General features: G+C 29.1%; 1 protein-coding gene across 1 annotated transcript in view; it reads left to right on the forward strand.

Annotated features, from left to right (window-relative positions):
• Nucleotides 1-16527, forward strand: part of CCT6 (chaperonin containing TCP1 subunit 6) — a 36780-nt gene extending 20253 nt beyond the window's left edge. The window contains exons 3-11 of the mRNA XM_076484120.1: nt 315-449; nt 5579-5752; nt 7217-7431; nt 9448-9607; nt 9940-10022; nt 11089-11333; nt 14425-14661; nt 15061-15133; nt 16261-16527. Coding sequence (XP_076340235.1) covers nt 315-449; nt 5579-5752; nt 7217-7431; nt 9448-9607; nt 9940-10022; nt 11089-11333; nt 14425-14661; nt 15061-15133; nt 16261-16336 — 1398 coding nt within the window. The 3' untranslated portion in view covers nt 16337-16527. The remainder of the gene's footprint in view (nt 1-314; nt 450-5578; nt 5753-7216; nt 7432-9447; nt 9608-9939; nt 10023-11088; nt 11334-14424; nt 14662-15060; nt 15134-16260) is intronic.
• Nucleotides 16528-18622: the final 2095 nt, after the last annotated feature.

Consider the following 18622-nt stretch of genomic DNA (forward strand, 5'->3'; position numbering starts at 1 on the left):
GTATTTTATTTGGAGCACTACATTATCTGAATAGTTGTTTAGTTCTCAAATGTTTGTATTTCTGGACCATAAAACAAAATGGTTCCATATATTTAGCATGTAATGTGTAAGAAAAATAATTATTCAGCAGTTAGAGAATATTTAATCTTTTCAACACTAAGTTGATTTCCAGATGTTTTCACTCATTCAAAGGATAAATATTTATTGTTGCATTGCATTAAAAGTTTAGGTTATGTATTTTAATTTGGTTTTCATTTTTAATTTTGTGAATAATTATTATAACTAATTCCTCATAGCATTGTGTAATCTTTTAGCAAATTCAACACCCCACTGCTTCTCTCATTGCTCGGGCTTCTACTGCACAGAATGATATTTCTGGTGATGGTACAACTTCCACTGTATTGGTTATTGGAGAACTTCTAAAACAAGCAGATCTTTATGTATCCGAGGTAAGAAGTTATTTCAAGCTGGCATAAAAGAATTTTTTTTTTCTGAAAACATTTAATCCATTTGTTATGTGTAGCTTAAAGTATGAATCTCAAGGTATTTTTTAGTTACACTTTAATGAAATTACTTAATTATAAATGTATCTTTCATCAAAGCATACTTAATACATAAATGCACATGCACGCACACACACGTGCACATGTGTTTGTGTGTGTAATATATAACCATAAATGTTTTAAGCCAAAACACATTAAAATTAGACAAAATATGCTGCAATTTGTTTTAAATTTCTAGGGTACAAGCTCAACAGCAAAGAATAATAAATGCATTCTAAATTTTGGAGGCAACTGAAAAAGTAGGCTCCACATTATGGTGGGGATACACCATCTATCAGTCTTAACCTCCAATTTGGTAGTCTCACATAAGATTAGAAATTAGGAGAGCAAGATGTGGGTTCTTAAGCTCACAATGTTCCACATCTGTGTCACCCTTCACTTCCTGCAGATAGTTGTTGGAAGGTGACTGCTTTCCCAAGTTAAAATAAGAATAAGAAAAATATAAACATAAAGATAAAAAAAAAAAATAAGGAAAACAAGGTACTACCATTTGGGGGTAAGTAAGATAAAACTTTTCTCTTTAAGTTAGCATTCCTGCTCCAGTATGGTAGAGGCACTAATTAACACAACATTTGAACCATATCAGTATACTAAGTTTACTATGATTGTTGTGCTTTTATATATGGCTCAAGGTGTACATCCTCATAAAGTAGTGTCAAGTTCTTAAGTTACCTGATTTTTAACTAAAAATAATTCAGTAATTTTTAATAAAATTTCACTGTTTTTACTTTCTTTCTATTTATTTAATACATTTTTGTATTTATTACAGAATAATTTAAATTTTATCTAAATTTCTTTTGTTAAATCCATTAACAATTGATTTTATCAGTATTTTAACATTATTAATAAAATATTGTAATTTATTACAAATTTTACAATATCTGATTAACTGCAAAGTTATAATGCTTATAACAGATGGTATAATACTCACATCTTGCTCTCCTAATTTCTAATCTTGTTATGCGAGACTAGCAAATTGGAGGTTAGGACTGATATATAGTGTATTCCCACTGTAGTGTGGATCCAACTTCTGCAGTCGCCTCCAAAATGTAGGATACATTTTATAATCCCACGCTGTAGCTTGTACCCTAGAATGTTTTTCTTAAAAATGCAGCAAGTTTTGTTTAAAGTGTTTTGTTTTGGCTTAAAAAATTTATGGTTATAATTTAATTAATCAGAGGTTGGGATTTGTTGTTCTTAACAGTCCTTCCTCTTGATTTTGTTTACCTACTTCATTTAAATGTAATTATTTAATTTCACTATATATAAATAAAGTTTTTAATTTTATAATTATATATTTTAAAAAATTTTCAATTTCCTCTAGTTGTTATAATTTACATTTGTTTTTTTTGGGCCTTCCCTTTATCTAATTTATTCACTACACCTCTCTCTGAAGTATGGAATTTAATGTAAGTTACTTTTTATAGATATTCTAAGACAAAGGCACATTTTTATAACCTTCAATCTTATTTTGTTTCAGAGATGTAAGCTAGAAAAAGACCAACTACTTGCCATGTCCATTTGTTACATCCTTTCTTTTATAAACTGCCAATTATTCTCTCTGAAATTTCAAAACATTAATACCCAGTAGAAGAACAGTTTTAATCTAATAAATACTATGTTGTTTTTAGTATATAGTATTGTATTTTACTATGTTGTTTTTAGTATATAGTATTGTATTTTGTCTTTAGTTTGAAAATTTCTCATGGTATTCAGATTGGCAAATCTTAATCCATTATGAGAAAACCATTTAAGTTATAATTATAGGACATTATTTGCTTTTTGCATATTGTTATTCTCTGTTCTTAGGTGTATTACTTCAGTAAATAGAAATTATTTAGTGTACTAGTACAGTTGATATTTAAAAAAAAATCACTGAAAACTGACAGCAAAAAACAAGGTTATGGGTAAGTACTGTAGTATGTTTTTATTTATTGTAATAAAAGCAACTAAAACATAAAAAATTAGAAATTTGTTTTATTATATAAAGTAATGGTGGGGGGGATATTCCATTAAATATGCTTGTGAGTAACTGATGTTAATGTAAGTTGAGCAACTCATTGACCAAGTGATTTACAACTTGTATGACAGGGATGTTAGTTAGATGTGGTGCAAAGGTTAATAAAATTAAATGTAAACGAATATGGCTTCATATTACAATTTGAAGAAAGATAAATGAGCAGTTTAGATTTTGTATTTTTTTCATAATGGTTAGAAGGAAGGTCAAATTAACCCTTAAATGCGAACCATCATCAAGTGATGTGCTACCTACAATATTTCTGCTTTTTAAGGGTTAAGCAAGTACATATTGTTGAGGTAGTAAAAAATAATGGGTAAAATATAAGGTTTTATGGAAAAAAACTTTAGGAGGTTTTAGAGATTAAATGAAATTTAAAAATGTTTAGATGAAGAAAATGTTTTCTGTCTTAACATGAAAGTCATTTTACATTCATCAACAGTTAACATTGATTTCATATATTTCAGACAAATCTGAAGTAAAAAATGCTTTGTTAAAATTTTTTTTTGCATGTGTACAAGTAAGACACTTGTAATGTTTAATAATAGCTTACAAAATTTGTGAATATTCATATTCCATATTAAAAGTTATAGAAACTGCTTTGGCTTTATGAAGTTGCTGTTGGTCCAATCCAACAATGCCATATGGAATAGTTAATAAAAACAAGAGTACAAACTATTCACATAAATTATAAAAATAAAACATTTCCCTGTTGTATAATGCATATTACAAAATTTAACACTAACCTTGTGAATTGTTACTCAACTAATTATTGGCCTTGAGTTGTTATTGTGATTGAAAATCTGTATTGTACGTTACTGTAAAAAGATTAACTACATGTAAATGGAGTTATTACATTTAGTTTGACTTGCACTAGAGATTTAATGTTTACTATAATTCCAAATTTACTGAATGTATGTATATAAAATTTGGTAAGCAATACAAGTATGTTATTCACAAAAGTATGATTTTTAATAAAGTATTTTTACTAACAGTTTTTCTGAATTTTCCAGGTTATCACTGACTTACTTTATTAGTCTTAGTTAAAAGTATACTTCTTCATTTTACAGTTTTTATATTTTATTTTCATAACTTGTAGAATCTCCACATTAAATATGAAATTTTTAGTGGAACTTTACATTATTTATCACTTTCTCAACCCTAACACTAACTGTAATGAAATGATCTGTGCAAAAGTTGAAAATGAGAAAATCAGAAACTCAATTTTTATTCTAGAATAACAGCAAATTATGACAATTATTTATCCTAATAATTCCACATGCCTAACCTTTTCAAAATTACTATTATTTAATTTTGTTTGACAGGTCTTAAAAACATGTAACTAAACTAGAGCAACAAAGCAATAAATAACCTTGCCAGAGCTTTAATGTAAGCAACAGTAAATAAAGTATTGAATTACATCACGGATGAGCAGTTTGTGTGCATTCTTTGTGAAAATTGCTTTTCCTACCTAACAGTAAGTGTAATATTTACACTTTAGTCACCTAAAGTGATGATGCTACCTACAACATGTCTGCTGTTTAAGGGTTAAGCAAGTACATATAGGTTAAGAAAGATGTATATGGTGCAGTAAAGGATTCATAAAAAAAAATTAACAACAAGGTTTGATACTTAGATCTGGAAATTTAGTCTTCAAGTTTTCTGTTCATAACAGTGAAGTTCCTGAGACCTGCTAAACCTTCTTTTTTGAGATGCTGGTGTTATTTTGCAAATAATTAAAAAAAAAAATCAAATGTGCATTAAGAATGCAAAGTATTGTCAAGCACAAAAAGTATGTCCTAAAAACTCAGCTACACATGGATTAAATTCTACTAATTGGTTGAAATAAATTTGGACAATAGCAAACAAACTGATGCTAAATTTTATTGGGTGAGTAACTTAGACTCGTAGAAAAAATTTTAAAAAAATTATATTTCTATTGGTTATAAATAATTCAGTAGCAAATGCCAGAATTAGTGACAATTTTGAAAGACAGAATGTGACTGAAAGGACTTGGCATGGCCATTTCACTTGTATTTGTCAAGAATGAAAAGAAAAACTAAAATAGGTAATTTGAAGTGAGGTGTTGCAATTTATAGAGAAGTAAAGATTAGGAATTTGTTTAAATATTTCCTCTTGAAATTAAGAAGTTAAATTTGTTTAATATTAGCAATCAAATTACCAACTACTTTCTGATGCCAGGGTTATTTATATACATTGCTAATTATTTTCAATTAAATTTTTCATGTAACTGCAAAAGATCATAATATGCATACTTTGACCCACTCCTGTGCACATAAGGGTAACAAGAAAACTTGTACACTGTGTAAAATGTTTGTACAGTCAAAATCAGCACATAGTACCTTGTTTAACTAAAACCAAGTTGCAGTCAAATTAATATTGTAGATCAATCTAGCCTTGCAAAATTCTGAGTAAATGACATTTACACAGGATAGAAAAATGACTGCTAATGAGAGAACAATCCAGTTAAATCTTTGTTGGAACCATTTGTAAGTAAAGATAATTTTTAATTCACCAAACAATCCTTAATTTTTGTTCTTATAGTTTTTTGTTTTATATTTTAGAAGTTTATATATAAAATATTAAGTGCTTTTGACATTTTACATGTTCTAATACAAAATATGCATACTTTGTTAAGGAAATAATCATGTACATGTCTCTTTTTTACCTATGTTTAAAATCTTCTATGTTTTGCATTGTAAATTAAGACAGTTTACTTGAATATTGATATTTAAGTAAAGTAAAAAGACTTTAACTTGCATTTTGTGTTCAATATTAAGTTTTTCATATCATATTGTGCAAAAAGAACACTTAGCATTCAGTTTTAGTCATTGATAGCACTTAAAAAAAAAAATGCGTGTGTGTGAAATTTCTGAAAAGTATGACATATTTGTCAACACTTCAACTTTGTAAGATTTCACAAAGTTACCTACAGTTGTGACATATTTAAACTTTTTTTTAACTTTTTCATTTTTAGGGCTTACATCCAAGACTTGTAACTGAGGGGTTTGAATTGGCTAAAAATAAAGCTCTTGAGGTGTTGGAAAATATTAAAATGACCAAGGAAATGGACAGGGATACACTCCTTAATGTTGCTCGAACCTCTCTCAGAACAAAAGTTCATCATGATTTGGCTGATTGTCTTACTGAGGTAAGTCTTTGGAATTCAAGAAGATAGTAAAAACTTAAAATGCATTGTGCTTTCAGCATAGAATATGACAGTTTTTTATCTTAATAAACTATTATTTTTAAAACTTTCATTTCAGTTATCAGTTTATATTTGTGATGCTTTAACTCTGTGATTAGTTTACTTTCAAATGTGGATTCACTCTTGTCTGTTTCTCAAAGTTTAAAAAATTTATATATGTTTTAGAGAAAATAAATACTAATAGAGACAGACAAAATCAAAAGGAAGAACAGCATTAAAAACAGCAAATCCAAACCTCTGATTATTTATTAGTTTATGACCAAAAACAAGCCAAAACAAAAATAAATAAAAATAAAAGAAATACTGCACTAATTGAAAGGATCCCAGGGTAAAAGTTTTAATATGGGATATAAAATGTACCCTAAATTTGGGAGGTGATTGAAGAAGTAGGACCCATGTTGCAGCAGGAATACATCGTCTATCAGTTTCAACCTCCATTTACGAGTCCCACATAAAGAAAATTGAACTAAAGGAATAGCAATAGAAATAATAGATATAAAAATAGAAATTAAGAGAATGAGATGTTGGTGCTCAAGCCCACAATGTCCCACATTTATCACTCTTCACTGCCTGCAGACAGTTGTGGGAAGGTGACTCTTCTCAAAATAAAGAAGAAAAAATTAATTGTTAAAAAAACTTCTCCTGAAATTAGCATTCCAGTTTTCATTATGGTAGAAAGGCACTAATTAGTAGTCCAGTAAACAAATTATACTCGTGTGAAGGGTCCCATCTAGTTATCTAAATAAACAAGTATAACTCCTAACCACCACCCATGTATTAAGTTTACTGTGATTACCATGCTCGAAACAAGCTTTTATATGCAGTAAGGTGCATATCCACATAAAGTTCTTAAATGTCCTTACTCATAATTAAAAATACTTACTAGAAATTTTTAATAAAACTTCATTAATTTTTATTTCTTTATTTAATAATTTTATTTAAAGTTTCTTTATTAAATTCATTAACTGTTAATATTTGTTTCATTATTTCAGTATTACTGGTAAAATATTACAATATTTATTGCTGTTAGTTTTACTTCATTTTTCTTTGTGAGACTGGCAAATGGAGGTTTAAGACTGATAGATGGTGTATCCCCACCCTATGTGGGTCCTATTTCTGCAGTCATCTCCAAAACCTAGGGTACATTTTATGTTGAACATTATAACTTGTACCCTGGGATCCTTTGAATTAGTGCAGCATTTTTATTTATTTTATTTTTGTTTTGGCTATAACACACACTCCCTCACTCACTTAAAATAGTGTTTTATTTCTACAAAAGCATTAGTATTTTAAACTAAATATATGGTGAAAAATGTGCATCTTTGAATGTTTTGTTTATGTATGAAATGTTATTAACACTTGAATGTTGACATATTTATTGTGTTTTATTTAACTCATGAACATTAGGTGTGTGTAGATGCTGTGATGTCCATTAAACAGGAAGGCTTGTCCTTAGATCTACACATGATTGAAATTATGGAAATGATGCACAAGACAGAACATGATAGTACATTGATTAAAGGACTAGTTTTGGATCATGGCGCTCGTCACCCAGACATGAAAAAATATGTTAAAGATGCTTACATTCTTACTTGTAATGTGTCTTTTGAATATGAAAAGAGGTAAGTTTGACAAACTAGTAAAGAAAATTGTTTAATGTTTTTGAATATCTACTCATATTTCATTCCAGATATCAATAAAACAATCTCATTTCAATAAGAATAGAATCTTCTGATACAAAGTATTGATAGGAACTGTATGGATAATACAGTTGAACTTTGTTTTAATAATTAACAGCCAGTTCACAAGGAAATGTACCCATGTTGTTCAACCTTTAAATGTGATCAGTTGCACTTGATTTTTTTTTTTTCCTAATCAAGAGTTAAGATGTTATATGCACTATGAGTGTAAATCAAGTTGTAGGTTGAAAATCAGGTGTTTTGTGTCAAGATATGCACTGTTAACATTGCTAGTAGAACACAAAATTTTGTCATTGATCTTTTTTTGTCTCTGTATCCATATTTTGGTCAAAAAACTATATTGGTAGTTTAAGGAAATAAAAATAAGGTATAAACAAATACAAGCAGCAGTAAAATTCTAGGGCCATTAACATATAGATGAATGCTCCCATCTTCTTAGATGTCACATCAAGTAAGGATATTGATTTAGCTAGCATAACTGACATTTCAAACATTCTTTGGTTATGGTGAGGTTTTGGTCAGTCCTACAGACTTGCAGCTGAGTAGATTCTCATATAATTAGAGGCACTCATCCACATTAATAGAAACTTTCATCAATTTTTGAGACTAAGACAGCTGTATGACATATCTTTTTATTAAACATAAGCAGTGGCAAGCATCTTTGATCAGCTTTCAGGAGAAGACTGCAAAGAAAGGCAAATTGTATGAACAGTGCAGAATTAGAAAAGTTTATCCCAGTTACATAGCATGTAATGTAACTGAGTCAAATAATGTGTTAACAGACTTTGAAGTTTGCATTGACAGCATCACACTGCCAAATGAAACTTGTTTTAGTAAAAACACTGTCAACACTTGGTTAGATGTTGAGGTACTGCCAGAGAGCACTGTTGCTCATAAAAAATGACATATGTGATCAAACGCGAAATTGAATCATAGTATACATAAGATAGTTGATAACACTGTTGTAAGGGTCTAATACATATTTAATCAGTACAGTGTGTCCATTATGAGACTAGTAGCTTAATAACCCAATAACCCTCCCGATGCATTGTTTACTAAAAGCATGATTGTTAATCTTTTATTTGCAATATAATAATAAATATGCATGATTTGAGCTTAACATATGCTTTGTTTCATTAAACTGTACTGTTAATCAACATTTACTTATTTGTGTGTAGTCTTCTAATAATTAACACTCCTACGAAAAGTGGGGCCTAATAGGCCCCAGAGCAACTTTAAAGGTTATTAATATTAGGCTAATAATTTTGTATTTAAATGAAATTGCCATTTAAATCCATTAATGAATGGATTAACGAGATTCCCACTGTCCCAATCTACTATCTAGCGAAACCACAGCCAGGGGAACAGGCTTGGAGAAATAAGGATTAGAAACGTCTTTTCGTAGGAGTGTTAATAACTCTCCTAATGTGATGACCACCATTGCAGAAGATCTGTGTTTGTAGAGCTATATAACTATAACCAAAATAGACATCAAACATTTGTGTAATGTATTCTTTATATATGTCATAAACTCAAATAGTGCAACAAATAAATTAAACAAACTGATTAAAACATGTAAAAAATATTTTTTTCTTGTTAATCAACTGTTAAAATAACTTAAAGAAATATTTATTTTCATTTTAAAATAATATCTGGTTTTGCTAATCAAATATATGAAATTTAGTATTTTTAAGAAATGTTTCATTGCAAATATGTTCTAGATTTTAATTCTCAGGAGGTCACAATTATATATCACTGAGTGTTACACCTGAATTGAAAAGTATACACAATATTTTCTTCATGGGTGTAAAATAGAACAGTACTTTTAGAAAAGTGCAAGGAAGTATTTTATAAAATTGTTTTTCATTCTCATTTTCTGCTAAATCATTTGATTTGTTGAGATAGAACTTTACTAATAGTAAATAATAATTCAAATAGTGAGGTGAATGCTGGATTTTTCTACAAGTCTGCTGAAGAGAGGGAGAAACTTGTGCAAGCTGAAAGACAGTTCATAGAAAATCGGGTGAAAAAAGTTATTGACTTCAAAAAAAAAATTTGTGCAGGGACAGAAAAAGGATTTGTTGTCATTAATCAAAAGGTAGTATAAATATTAATCAATTTTAAATGTTTGAGCAGTGTAATTTAAACTGTATATGTTTGAAAGATAATAATATAACTCCAGATTTTGGGCCTATAATCATTGCAGCATTTCTATATACAGAAAAGTGCTTTTTAACAGAAATTTACCACATTAATGAGGTGGTGTATATAAATTTTTAATATCTATAGTTTTGATATAGTTAGTTAAAGATTCCAGAATGAGTAGTGTTCAGTGGATATTATTAACTGTTTTGGCCAGATTAAAGGAGTGAGAAATCATGAATTAAGAAAGAAAAAAAAAGGCATCTTATTTCTGTTTTTGAATTTCAGGGTGTTGATCCCTTATCTTTAGATATGTTTGCTAAAGAAGGAATTGTTGCTCTTCGTCGTGCTAAGAGAAGGAATATGGAACGGTAAGAAATGGATGTAGCTATGAATAGTTTTTTTTCAATCATTAAATATAGTAGAACTTAATAGTATGGATTGTGATAAAACAGAATGGTGGCCATAAAAATTGCCTATTTAAAACCACCGTTAAAAGGTGTGAATGATGGCTACTTCACAAGAATGGCTGAACCAAAGCTTATTGTACTTGAAAAGCAGACTGACACTATGTATATTTTGTGGAATGAGATGAAGATTCTTTTGAAATAGTGAAATTTTGATTAAGTAAAGTAAATAAGGGGCTTTTCCAGACAAGTGTACAGACAAAAAGACAAACCTTATTGCTCTAATTTTTTTGCAGTGCTTTTCCGTCTGGAGTTCTAAAGACTAATTTCTTTTACCTAAAAGGATACTAGTGTGTGTGCATATGTGTATATCTATATCTATGTTTATTCTTTCTTTGACTTAAACTAAGTGATTTTCCAAAGTATGGATAACCTTTTTAAATTGTATTAAGTAACTTGTTTTTGTATTTTTGGCTTTCTTGTGTCAGTAGTTTTTTGCAGCATCAAAACTTTCTAAAGGTAGACTACATATGTCAGTCTCAACTTTTTATTATACTTGTTTAAAAATTTTGAAAATATTTAATTTTAAGAAAAAGATGTATATAATTTATAAAAGTGTCTCCAACAGTTTTTGTATTAAACATTAACTTCATAATTGATTTTCTTTCTTGACTGTATTTTTATATTGCTCTAACTTGTAAAATTCTATTTTGGAGCATATGAGTCTTAAAGTTAAAATGAAAGTTAAAAAAAATTAGTGTTATGTGAAAAACATTCACTTAATTTTATAGATTTGAAGCTAAAAAACTATTCAATACAAATAAGAGAATTGTGTGTTGAAAATGACATATCATATGAGTTGTTAACTATAATATTATTGAAATAGATATTTTTTGTAGTATTTAAACTTGTTAAACATTTAAATTATTGTTGTCAAGTCTGTCACCTATTATTGAAAATTAAACTTACAAGAACAGATTTGTTTTATCTTGTTCTTGGCATTTGTTAAATCTGGTAATTATCTCTACAGGCTGGCATTGGCTTGTGGTGGAACAGCTGTTAATTCTGTTGATGATTTGACCCATGAATGCTTGGGAACAGCAGGGTTAGTATATGAACACGTTTTGGGTGAGGACAAGTACACATTTGTAGAAGAATTGCAAAATCCACACTCTGTGACAATATTATTAAAAGGGCCAAATAAACATAGCCTCACTCAGATGAAGGATGCTGTCCATGATGGACTTCGGGCTGTCAAGAATGCAATTGAAGATGGTTGGTTTATCTTAAATATGGTTATGTTTCACATGTTAAAATATCTTTGTTTTATTTTCAGTGTATTTTTAAACTGAAAGACCTACATTCTGTTTGAACATTTTTGGGAAGTTATTGAATGACTTAAATATTATTTTATTTACTCATTCTTCATTGGTTTATATAACTTTTCTACACACAGTTATTAAAATACTAAAAACATATAAAGAGGTTTTTTTTATTCAGATTTTGATTTGATGTCAATTTATAGTTATAAACTTTTTGTTGTGATCAGTATTCACTGTGACATAGTATAAAACACTATAGTGTAGATATTATTGAAAAGTTTATTTTGTAAATGAATATTTTATTCTCAAAAAATAAAGTTAAAGGCAGGTAATTATAGGAATTGCATTTGTAACTTATTGATCCAGAGAATATGGTAAATGTGGTTAAATAATAAACATAAATAGTGTGGGATTGGCAAGATAGGACAAAGACTATAGCAGAAGAGAATAAAGTTTGGTGTGGAGTTAACTGCGACAGAATTGCCTAAGCTTAATATGTTAGAGGAAAACTGACAGTTTTAAAAGAGACAAGTACAGTTTTTGTCAAAGCAAGTTCTAAAGTAATTGAACCAGCTAAAGTGCACTTGACAAAAGGAACAGATGATATCTAAAGTAAGAGGACCAGATAATTACTGGAGAAGTAGTATACAACTTAGGTAACTCGTGCCACAATTGTAAGTGAATTATACACACAATACTAGTTCAGTACAAAATAGAGAAAGATAGTTTGGCTCGTCAACTGAAATTCTAAAGCAAATGAATAAGCCTAAGTGGACTTTTAACAAGAAAAAAATAACTCTATAGTGTTTGATATACCTGTGATCTCTCTCTCATAGCATAAAGTTGTGTGTACATTTAACTTGTTGTGAATATATCCATTGCTTTGCAAACAAGGAGAGTGAGTACTGTTTGCTGATTTTTGAATTCATTGCCTATAAGTGATATACACCTTTATGTGCGTATGCACACGCGCACGCACACACACACCTATCTACCTTACTGATATATGTCAAATGTATGTCCTACTCTAAGTATTTTCTAACTGTTATGGTCTGATACTCACATCAGACATGTAGGTGAAAAATACTTCTAAAGCTACAACAAATAAGAACATGTATGGCCATACAATAGTGCTATTGAGAACTAAGCTGAGATATTACTATAAATTACATACTCATTACACTTCATTAATTGTTTATTGGATGATGATAATTGTAATGAATATTAACTTTGTTTGCTAGTTTTTAAGTTGTGTATTATAAAAATATACTGGAGTATATGCACAGGTGTTTCCTTATAAATTCTCATATCTATGCATACTGGTGACTAATAGGTCAAAGGACTTGTGTTCACATCCTTTTTACATAGTTATATTCACAAAGTAATTAACTTTTTATTTACATAAATCTGTTATCTTTTTAACAGGAAATAATTTTTAATTCAAATATTAGTAATATCCAACTTTGAATTTCTTAATTGTAAAAGGAAATGCATAAGTAAGTTCCCAGTCTTCTGTGCATCACATGACATTTTTGTGTTCTAAATTCTGTTATATCTTTGCTTGAAAGGATTTTGTAGATTTTAACCAATTAGAAACATGAACTATAGATGACAGGTCAGAAAATTTAATTTTCAACCCTTTTCATTTGTTAAGCCTACCAAAGAGGCTTATCCCATCTTATTACAGGTTTCAAGACACTTGTGTGAACTATGCACACGTAGTTGAAAGACCTGTTTATATCTGTGTTTGTGACTCTTATTGTTCAGCTCCGAGCAGCTAATAGAATTTTTTAACCTAATTATAACTTAGTTATAAAGCCTGTTAGAGTAGCCTTGGAACATCCTGTTCAACTGGTTGATACTTGGAAACTACAAGAATTATTTTGATATTCAGAACAGCAAACAAAAAGTAGGGTTATTGAAACATTAATTCAAATGGAAGTGATGCTCCTTGCATAACTATGTAACTTGATTAGCTGGTTTACCTCACATGTAAGGTAAAAGATAATGCACGCCTCCACTGTGAGCAACTGCTGTTCACATGGTAATAAACGGTTTCTCAAAAACAAAGCCTAACAGTGAAGCAATAGAAATTAAAGTAAATTGCATGTGAAAAGTTTAAATTATGAAGACAATTTAAGATCTAGTAATAAATGCTTTCTAATAATAATGTTTATTTTGTTTGTTTGTTTTAATTTTCATTGCACATTGAATCACTGCAGTTGGTGTTAGGATAGAAAAAATAAAACAAAATTGTACTAAAAGAAAAAGTGATCCTAATTTAGAAAACCTGGTTGTTGATGGAAGTGTGAAATACAAAAGCTATAACGTGAAAATTTTTACCTTTTAACACATTTCTTTCCATTTGGGCTGATTCAGTGATACATTTGTGAATTCACAGATGAATTTTTATAAAATATACTTCATTAAAATGTGTGTAATAAATTTGCAACGTGTACTAAATAAAAGCTTGTCAAATTTCAGAGATGCCCTTGACTTCAGAATTATAATTTGTGTGGTTTCACAGGTACAGATGTTTTAAAGGTCATTTAACCTGACCAAGCCCAATGCAGAGAATTAAATAAGACTTAATTACTGTTTAAACTTAAATTTAAAATACTAAATAATAAACATTCTAAAGTTTGGAGCAACATGTCATAAAATTTCCACAAATTTATTGATTCTACATAAAAAATTGCAAAAGTCTACTTTTGTTAACATACATTATAAATTTCTGGAAATATTTCATAGATGTCATTCAAAAAGACTAGGCATTGAATATATAGTAATTAATCTTGTTTAATATTCTACATAAGCCTACTGTATTTTAATTTAATCATAGTAATATGAGTGTTTTAAGAAGTTGTAGAGTGAGTTTTGAACATTCTTTTATATAAGGAACTTTGTAAAGCTGTGTTTTTAAATAAAGTTTAAAGTGAAAAATAAGTTTTAACAACTTGTAGAAATATACAGAATGTTATATTTCAGTGTGTGTGTGTGACATGACTAAAAGTATTTAAAACAAAGTATTACATGTTCACTAGGTTGTATAGTTCCTGGGGCAGGAGCATATGAAATTGCAGCACATGCAGCACTGTCCAAGTACAAGATGGAAGTAAAGGGACGAGCTCAGCTAGGTGTCCAAGCTTATGCTGATGCTCTGCTTGTAATACCTAAAGTTTTGGCCTCGAATGCTGGGTATGATTCTCAAGAAACTATGGTGAAATTGATACAAGAGCACAACAATGTTGGTCAACTTGTTGGCCTGGATATCAACTCAGGTATTAAAGTTTTTTTATTTTTTCTTGTAAATAAAAATATAGATATGGTTCTTTTCTTTCTTATATCTGGCATAATGAAAACAAGCCTATTATGTGTGATGTTGTGAGGCTTGTTTTATTATTGTTGCACGTGTCAGATGAAAGTAGGTTTGGCTTTTATTACTGCCAAGAGGCTGTAGTGTTTAACTGATTCAGGAAGCTTTAATAAGAAGCCTTTTATGTATTTGAAGTATGAACTTCCAATTTTTTCTGATTTCTTTGTTTTAAATAGTGAAATTGTTTCATAGAATTTTAAAGTTTGGGGAAGTTTATATTATTGTGAAAAAAAAAATTTTTGGACCTAATATAGTAAGTGATTTTCAGGCTCATGTTTCACTTAACTGTTTTTGTTTTCTTTAGGAGAAGCTTTAGTGTCTGCTGATGCAGGAATCTTTGACAATTATAGAGTGAAACGGCAACTAATAAATTCCTGGTAAGTTTAGGTTTTAGTGCATGTTACTGAAATATTTCAAAAAAATAAATATAATCGTTTTACAGAGTTTGTATCTTTTTCTAACTACACAGAATCAAGTCTTTTTGCCATTGAAATATACTCTTTCTAAAAGCTATTGTAAAACCAAAAAACATCACTTACAGTGTTGATACTGTGCATACTCATCCTATTCTTTCAGAGGTTTTTTTAATTAGTAATCCACATTTTTGCACTCGTTAACAGAATTCTCAAAAGTAAATAAAATATTAAATTTCTCAGCTAAGTGAAACCCCAATAAACAGATGTCTGCTTTAACAAATTATGATTTTGTAAGATTTAATTTTTATGGTATATTTTTTTTATTAATTTTAAGTCTTGAGTATTGCTTTTTTTAAAACTTAAAATGAAGCTGATGGAATATTTTGGCACTAACTAACAACAGAAAATGAACGAATACACACCTTTGTTTTAGATGTAGGCCATTCTGTGAGGGGTGTATACTCTTTTATAATAATAATAATAATAATAAATTTCCAATTTATTTGAGAAATTTTAACTATGCAAGTAAGAAAACATAAGCTCCTGGATTTTGTGCCATAACTTTTGCAGAATGTATTTCGTCAGTAAGATTCTAAACCATTAAGCTTGATAGAAATCTGAGTGATATTTTAGAGATAATATTCCAGTGTTTTTATACTATAAATTCTTTGTTGTTAAGAAATAGCAAGAATTAAACTTGAAATCTAGTTGTAAAATGCACTAGATATTTGTACAAAAAATATCTAACTAACATTACTGGCTTCAGAAAAGTACTTAAAACTAAAAACTGTTAAAAATATTTAGAAATAAAGCACATTAATAGATTTCTGTAGGTTCTTTCTTAGCATGCACAAAGAGTGTTGCATTATGTATCTGATAAATAGCTTTATGATAAAATAGGTGGATTATTTATTGAATGTTGAACTTGAATAATAGTGTAGCTGATAATAGGTGTTTTTGATAAAGATTATTTTATTGTTAAATATAAAATGCAGAATACTTTCAAGATAAATAAATGATGTAGAATTTTTTCACTGGTTAAGTTATAGTCGAGTTGTGAATTAAACTATTGTTTTTTTTTTTTACAGTACTGTAATAGCTAGCAACCTTCTCCTGGTAGATGAAATAATGCGAGCTGGTTTGTCATCAACAAAGGGAAAGTAAATTGTTCCAAAGTGCAGGGATTCTGAAAACTTGAATGTTCAATTTTTTTTTTAAATTTAGTAGTAGTTATCATAATTTTCTTAACATTTTCTTAAGATAACAAAATTGCTAACCACTTGCTAATAGTGTCCATATTGCCATTTTGACATATTCATTTGTAGTTCTCACAATAAAACTGAGATGTAACAGAAGTAATTTGTGTATTCTTCACTGTGATATCTTTGGCATTTTGGTTCTCTTATTATCATGTTTTGTATCAGTGTATGCAATTGTTTTTCACTCAGCACAATGAATCTATATTTCTACAGATACTTAAAAGATACATAGCATTTTTTATTCTAATTTATTCTTATTGATTATTCAGTGGAAAAAACTGTAAGATTTCTTTTTGTAACACCAAAGTGTATGAAGTTCAGCATAAAAGAAGTGCAAGAGTTCATTCAATCTGTTGGTTGATTGCATTGCTTGTCGTCAGGTTTTGAAGAATTCTGCCTTTTATCAGTAACACTGTACAAGAAAAATTCAAAACAAGAATATGTATGAGTTCACTGTAAAGGGTGAAATACATTTTAAACACCATGAACCCAACTTGCAGACCACTAGTAAAAGAAGCCTTAATACTGGTTTTTAATTTGCTTTTGTCTAGGGTTGTTAGTGAGGAGTAGAATTTCTCAAAATTAATATTGCTTTTCATGTTTCTTTAGTGACAAGGAAACGTTTCACTATATTGTAACATTCTGAATTGAAAGGAGTTTTAATACTGTTTTTGATATGGAAATTAACTTAAAGGTTAGCATTTTATTTTTGGAAAGAAATATAGAAATTGAATTCCAAAAGTGACTCTTTAAGTAAAATATCCCAACTGTTTTTATTACCATAGGAACTGCCATGAGATTTATTCCTTGCCTAATTATTATCTGAAGTTTATCTGGAGTTTTACTTATTGATTTGCATGTTAAGTGGTATGAGTCAAAAGTTGTAATATTAAGGTAGTTAGCTTACCAGGCTGCAATCATAAATTCTAAGGTTTAAGCCTACAATATGCAGTTGGACATTTACACTTACACTTGTGGATGCATTATAAATGTGTGATAGTCAGTCTTGTTTTTTGGTTAAGAACAGTCATGTAGGTAGTGGGTGACTGATTACCCTTTGTCTGGTCTACAGTTCCAAAATAGGGATAGCTGTTCTTGATATGTGTGGTCTCTGACAGGACATTTATCATGTTTGTCAAGCACAGTGCTGTTTAAAATACCATATATGTGGTAGTAAAGCCTTATTCACATGAATTTGATGTATTAAGTAAGACTTAATTAATGTTTATTTTTTTATATTTGAGATATACCAAGTATTAGCCAAGTTTGAGATGTTGGCCTAATCAAAAGTTAGAGGAGATGCTTGAAATTAGTTTTTTCGTGCTTAACTAAAATGCATTTAAAATGTTTTGCTATTATCAGTTTCTGGGTTCATTATTTCAATAAAATGTATGTACAGAAAAGCCTATTTAGTAACATAAAATGTTCTGCCCTCACTGCTCATTAATGTAGTACATAAAACTTTCCCATCATTCCATAAACATACCACATGCAAGTTCTTTCTTTTTTTTTTCTTATAGAATAATGTACATTTTTTATCCATCATTACTATAAAGAATTGTATGTTGTTTTTTTTAAGCCGTTGTGCCAGTATGAAGATTTTGGTAAAATATTTAAAGATCAAAATTCAGATGGATGTATAATTTTTATTGCTGATTATTTTGTATATCTGCCATTATTCTTTTAGAATGGGAATTTGAGGGTGGGGAGATAATTTTGGCATGTATACTAATAATACCATAACATTTCTAGCACGTTACTAGTATATAGGATGGTGTTTTACACATCTAGCTGGAAAAACAAGTTTTTGTTGTTTGTTTTCCTGTGGAAGCAGGTAATTTTTTTTTTCTAAAGATTAATGTATTTTTTTCAAAATACAAAGTTACATATTTTTAAAATAAAGATTAATGTAGTTTTTCGAAATGCAAAGTTACATATAAAATCTAAACTTTCCTTTATAACTACGTAATAAACAATTTTCTTTGCAAATTTTGCAGGCATCAGTTTAGTAAATGTAATGAATGGGGTGTAAGGCTAGTTATTAGAACAAGTTAGAAATGTCTATACATCATGTTTAATGTAAATTTATGAACAGGGGAGAGAAAAAAAATCAACCTCCATACAAACATCTAACACTGGGGCACAAATCGTAAGGTGGATCATTATGTAATATGCCTTGGTTTTTATAGGT

Source organism: Tachypleus tridentatus, chromosome 13 (assembly GCF_004210375.1).
Source record: "Tachypleus tridentatus isolate NWPU-2018 chromosome 13, ASM421037v1, whole genome shotgun sequence".
NCBI classification, from domain to species: Eukaryota; Metazoa; Arthropoda; class Merostomata; order Xiphosura; family Limulidae; genus Tachypleus; species Tachypleus tridentatus.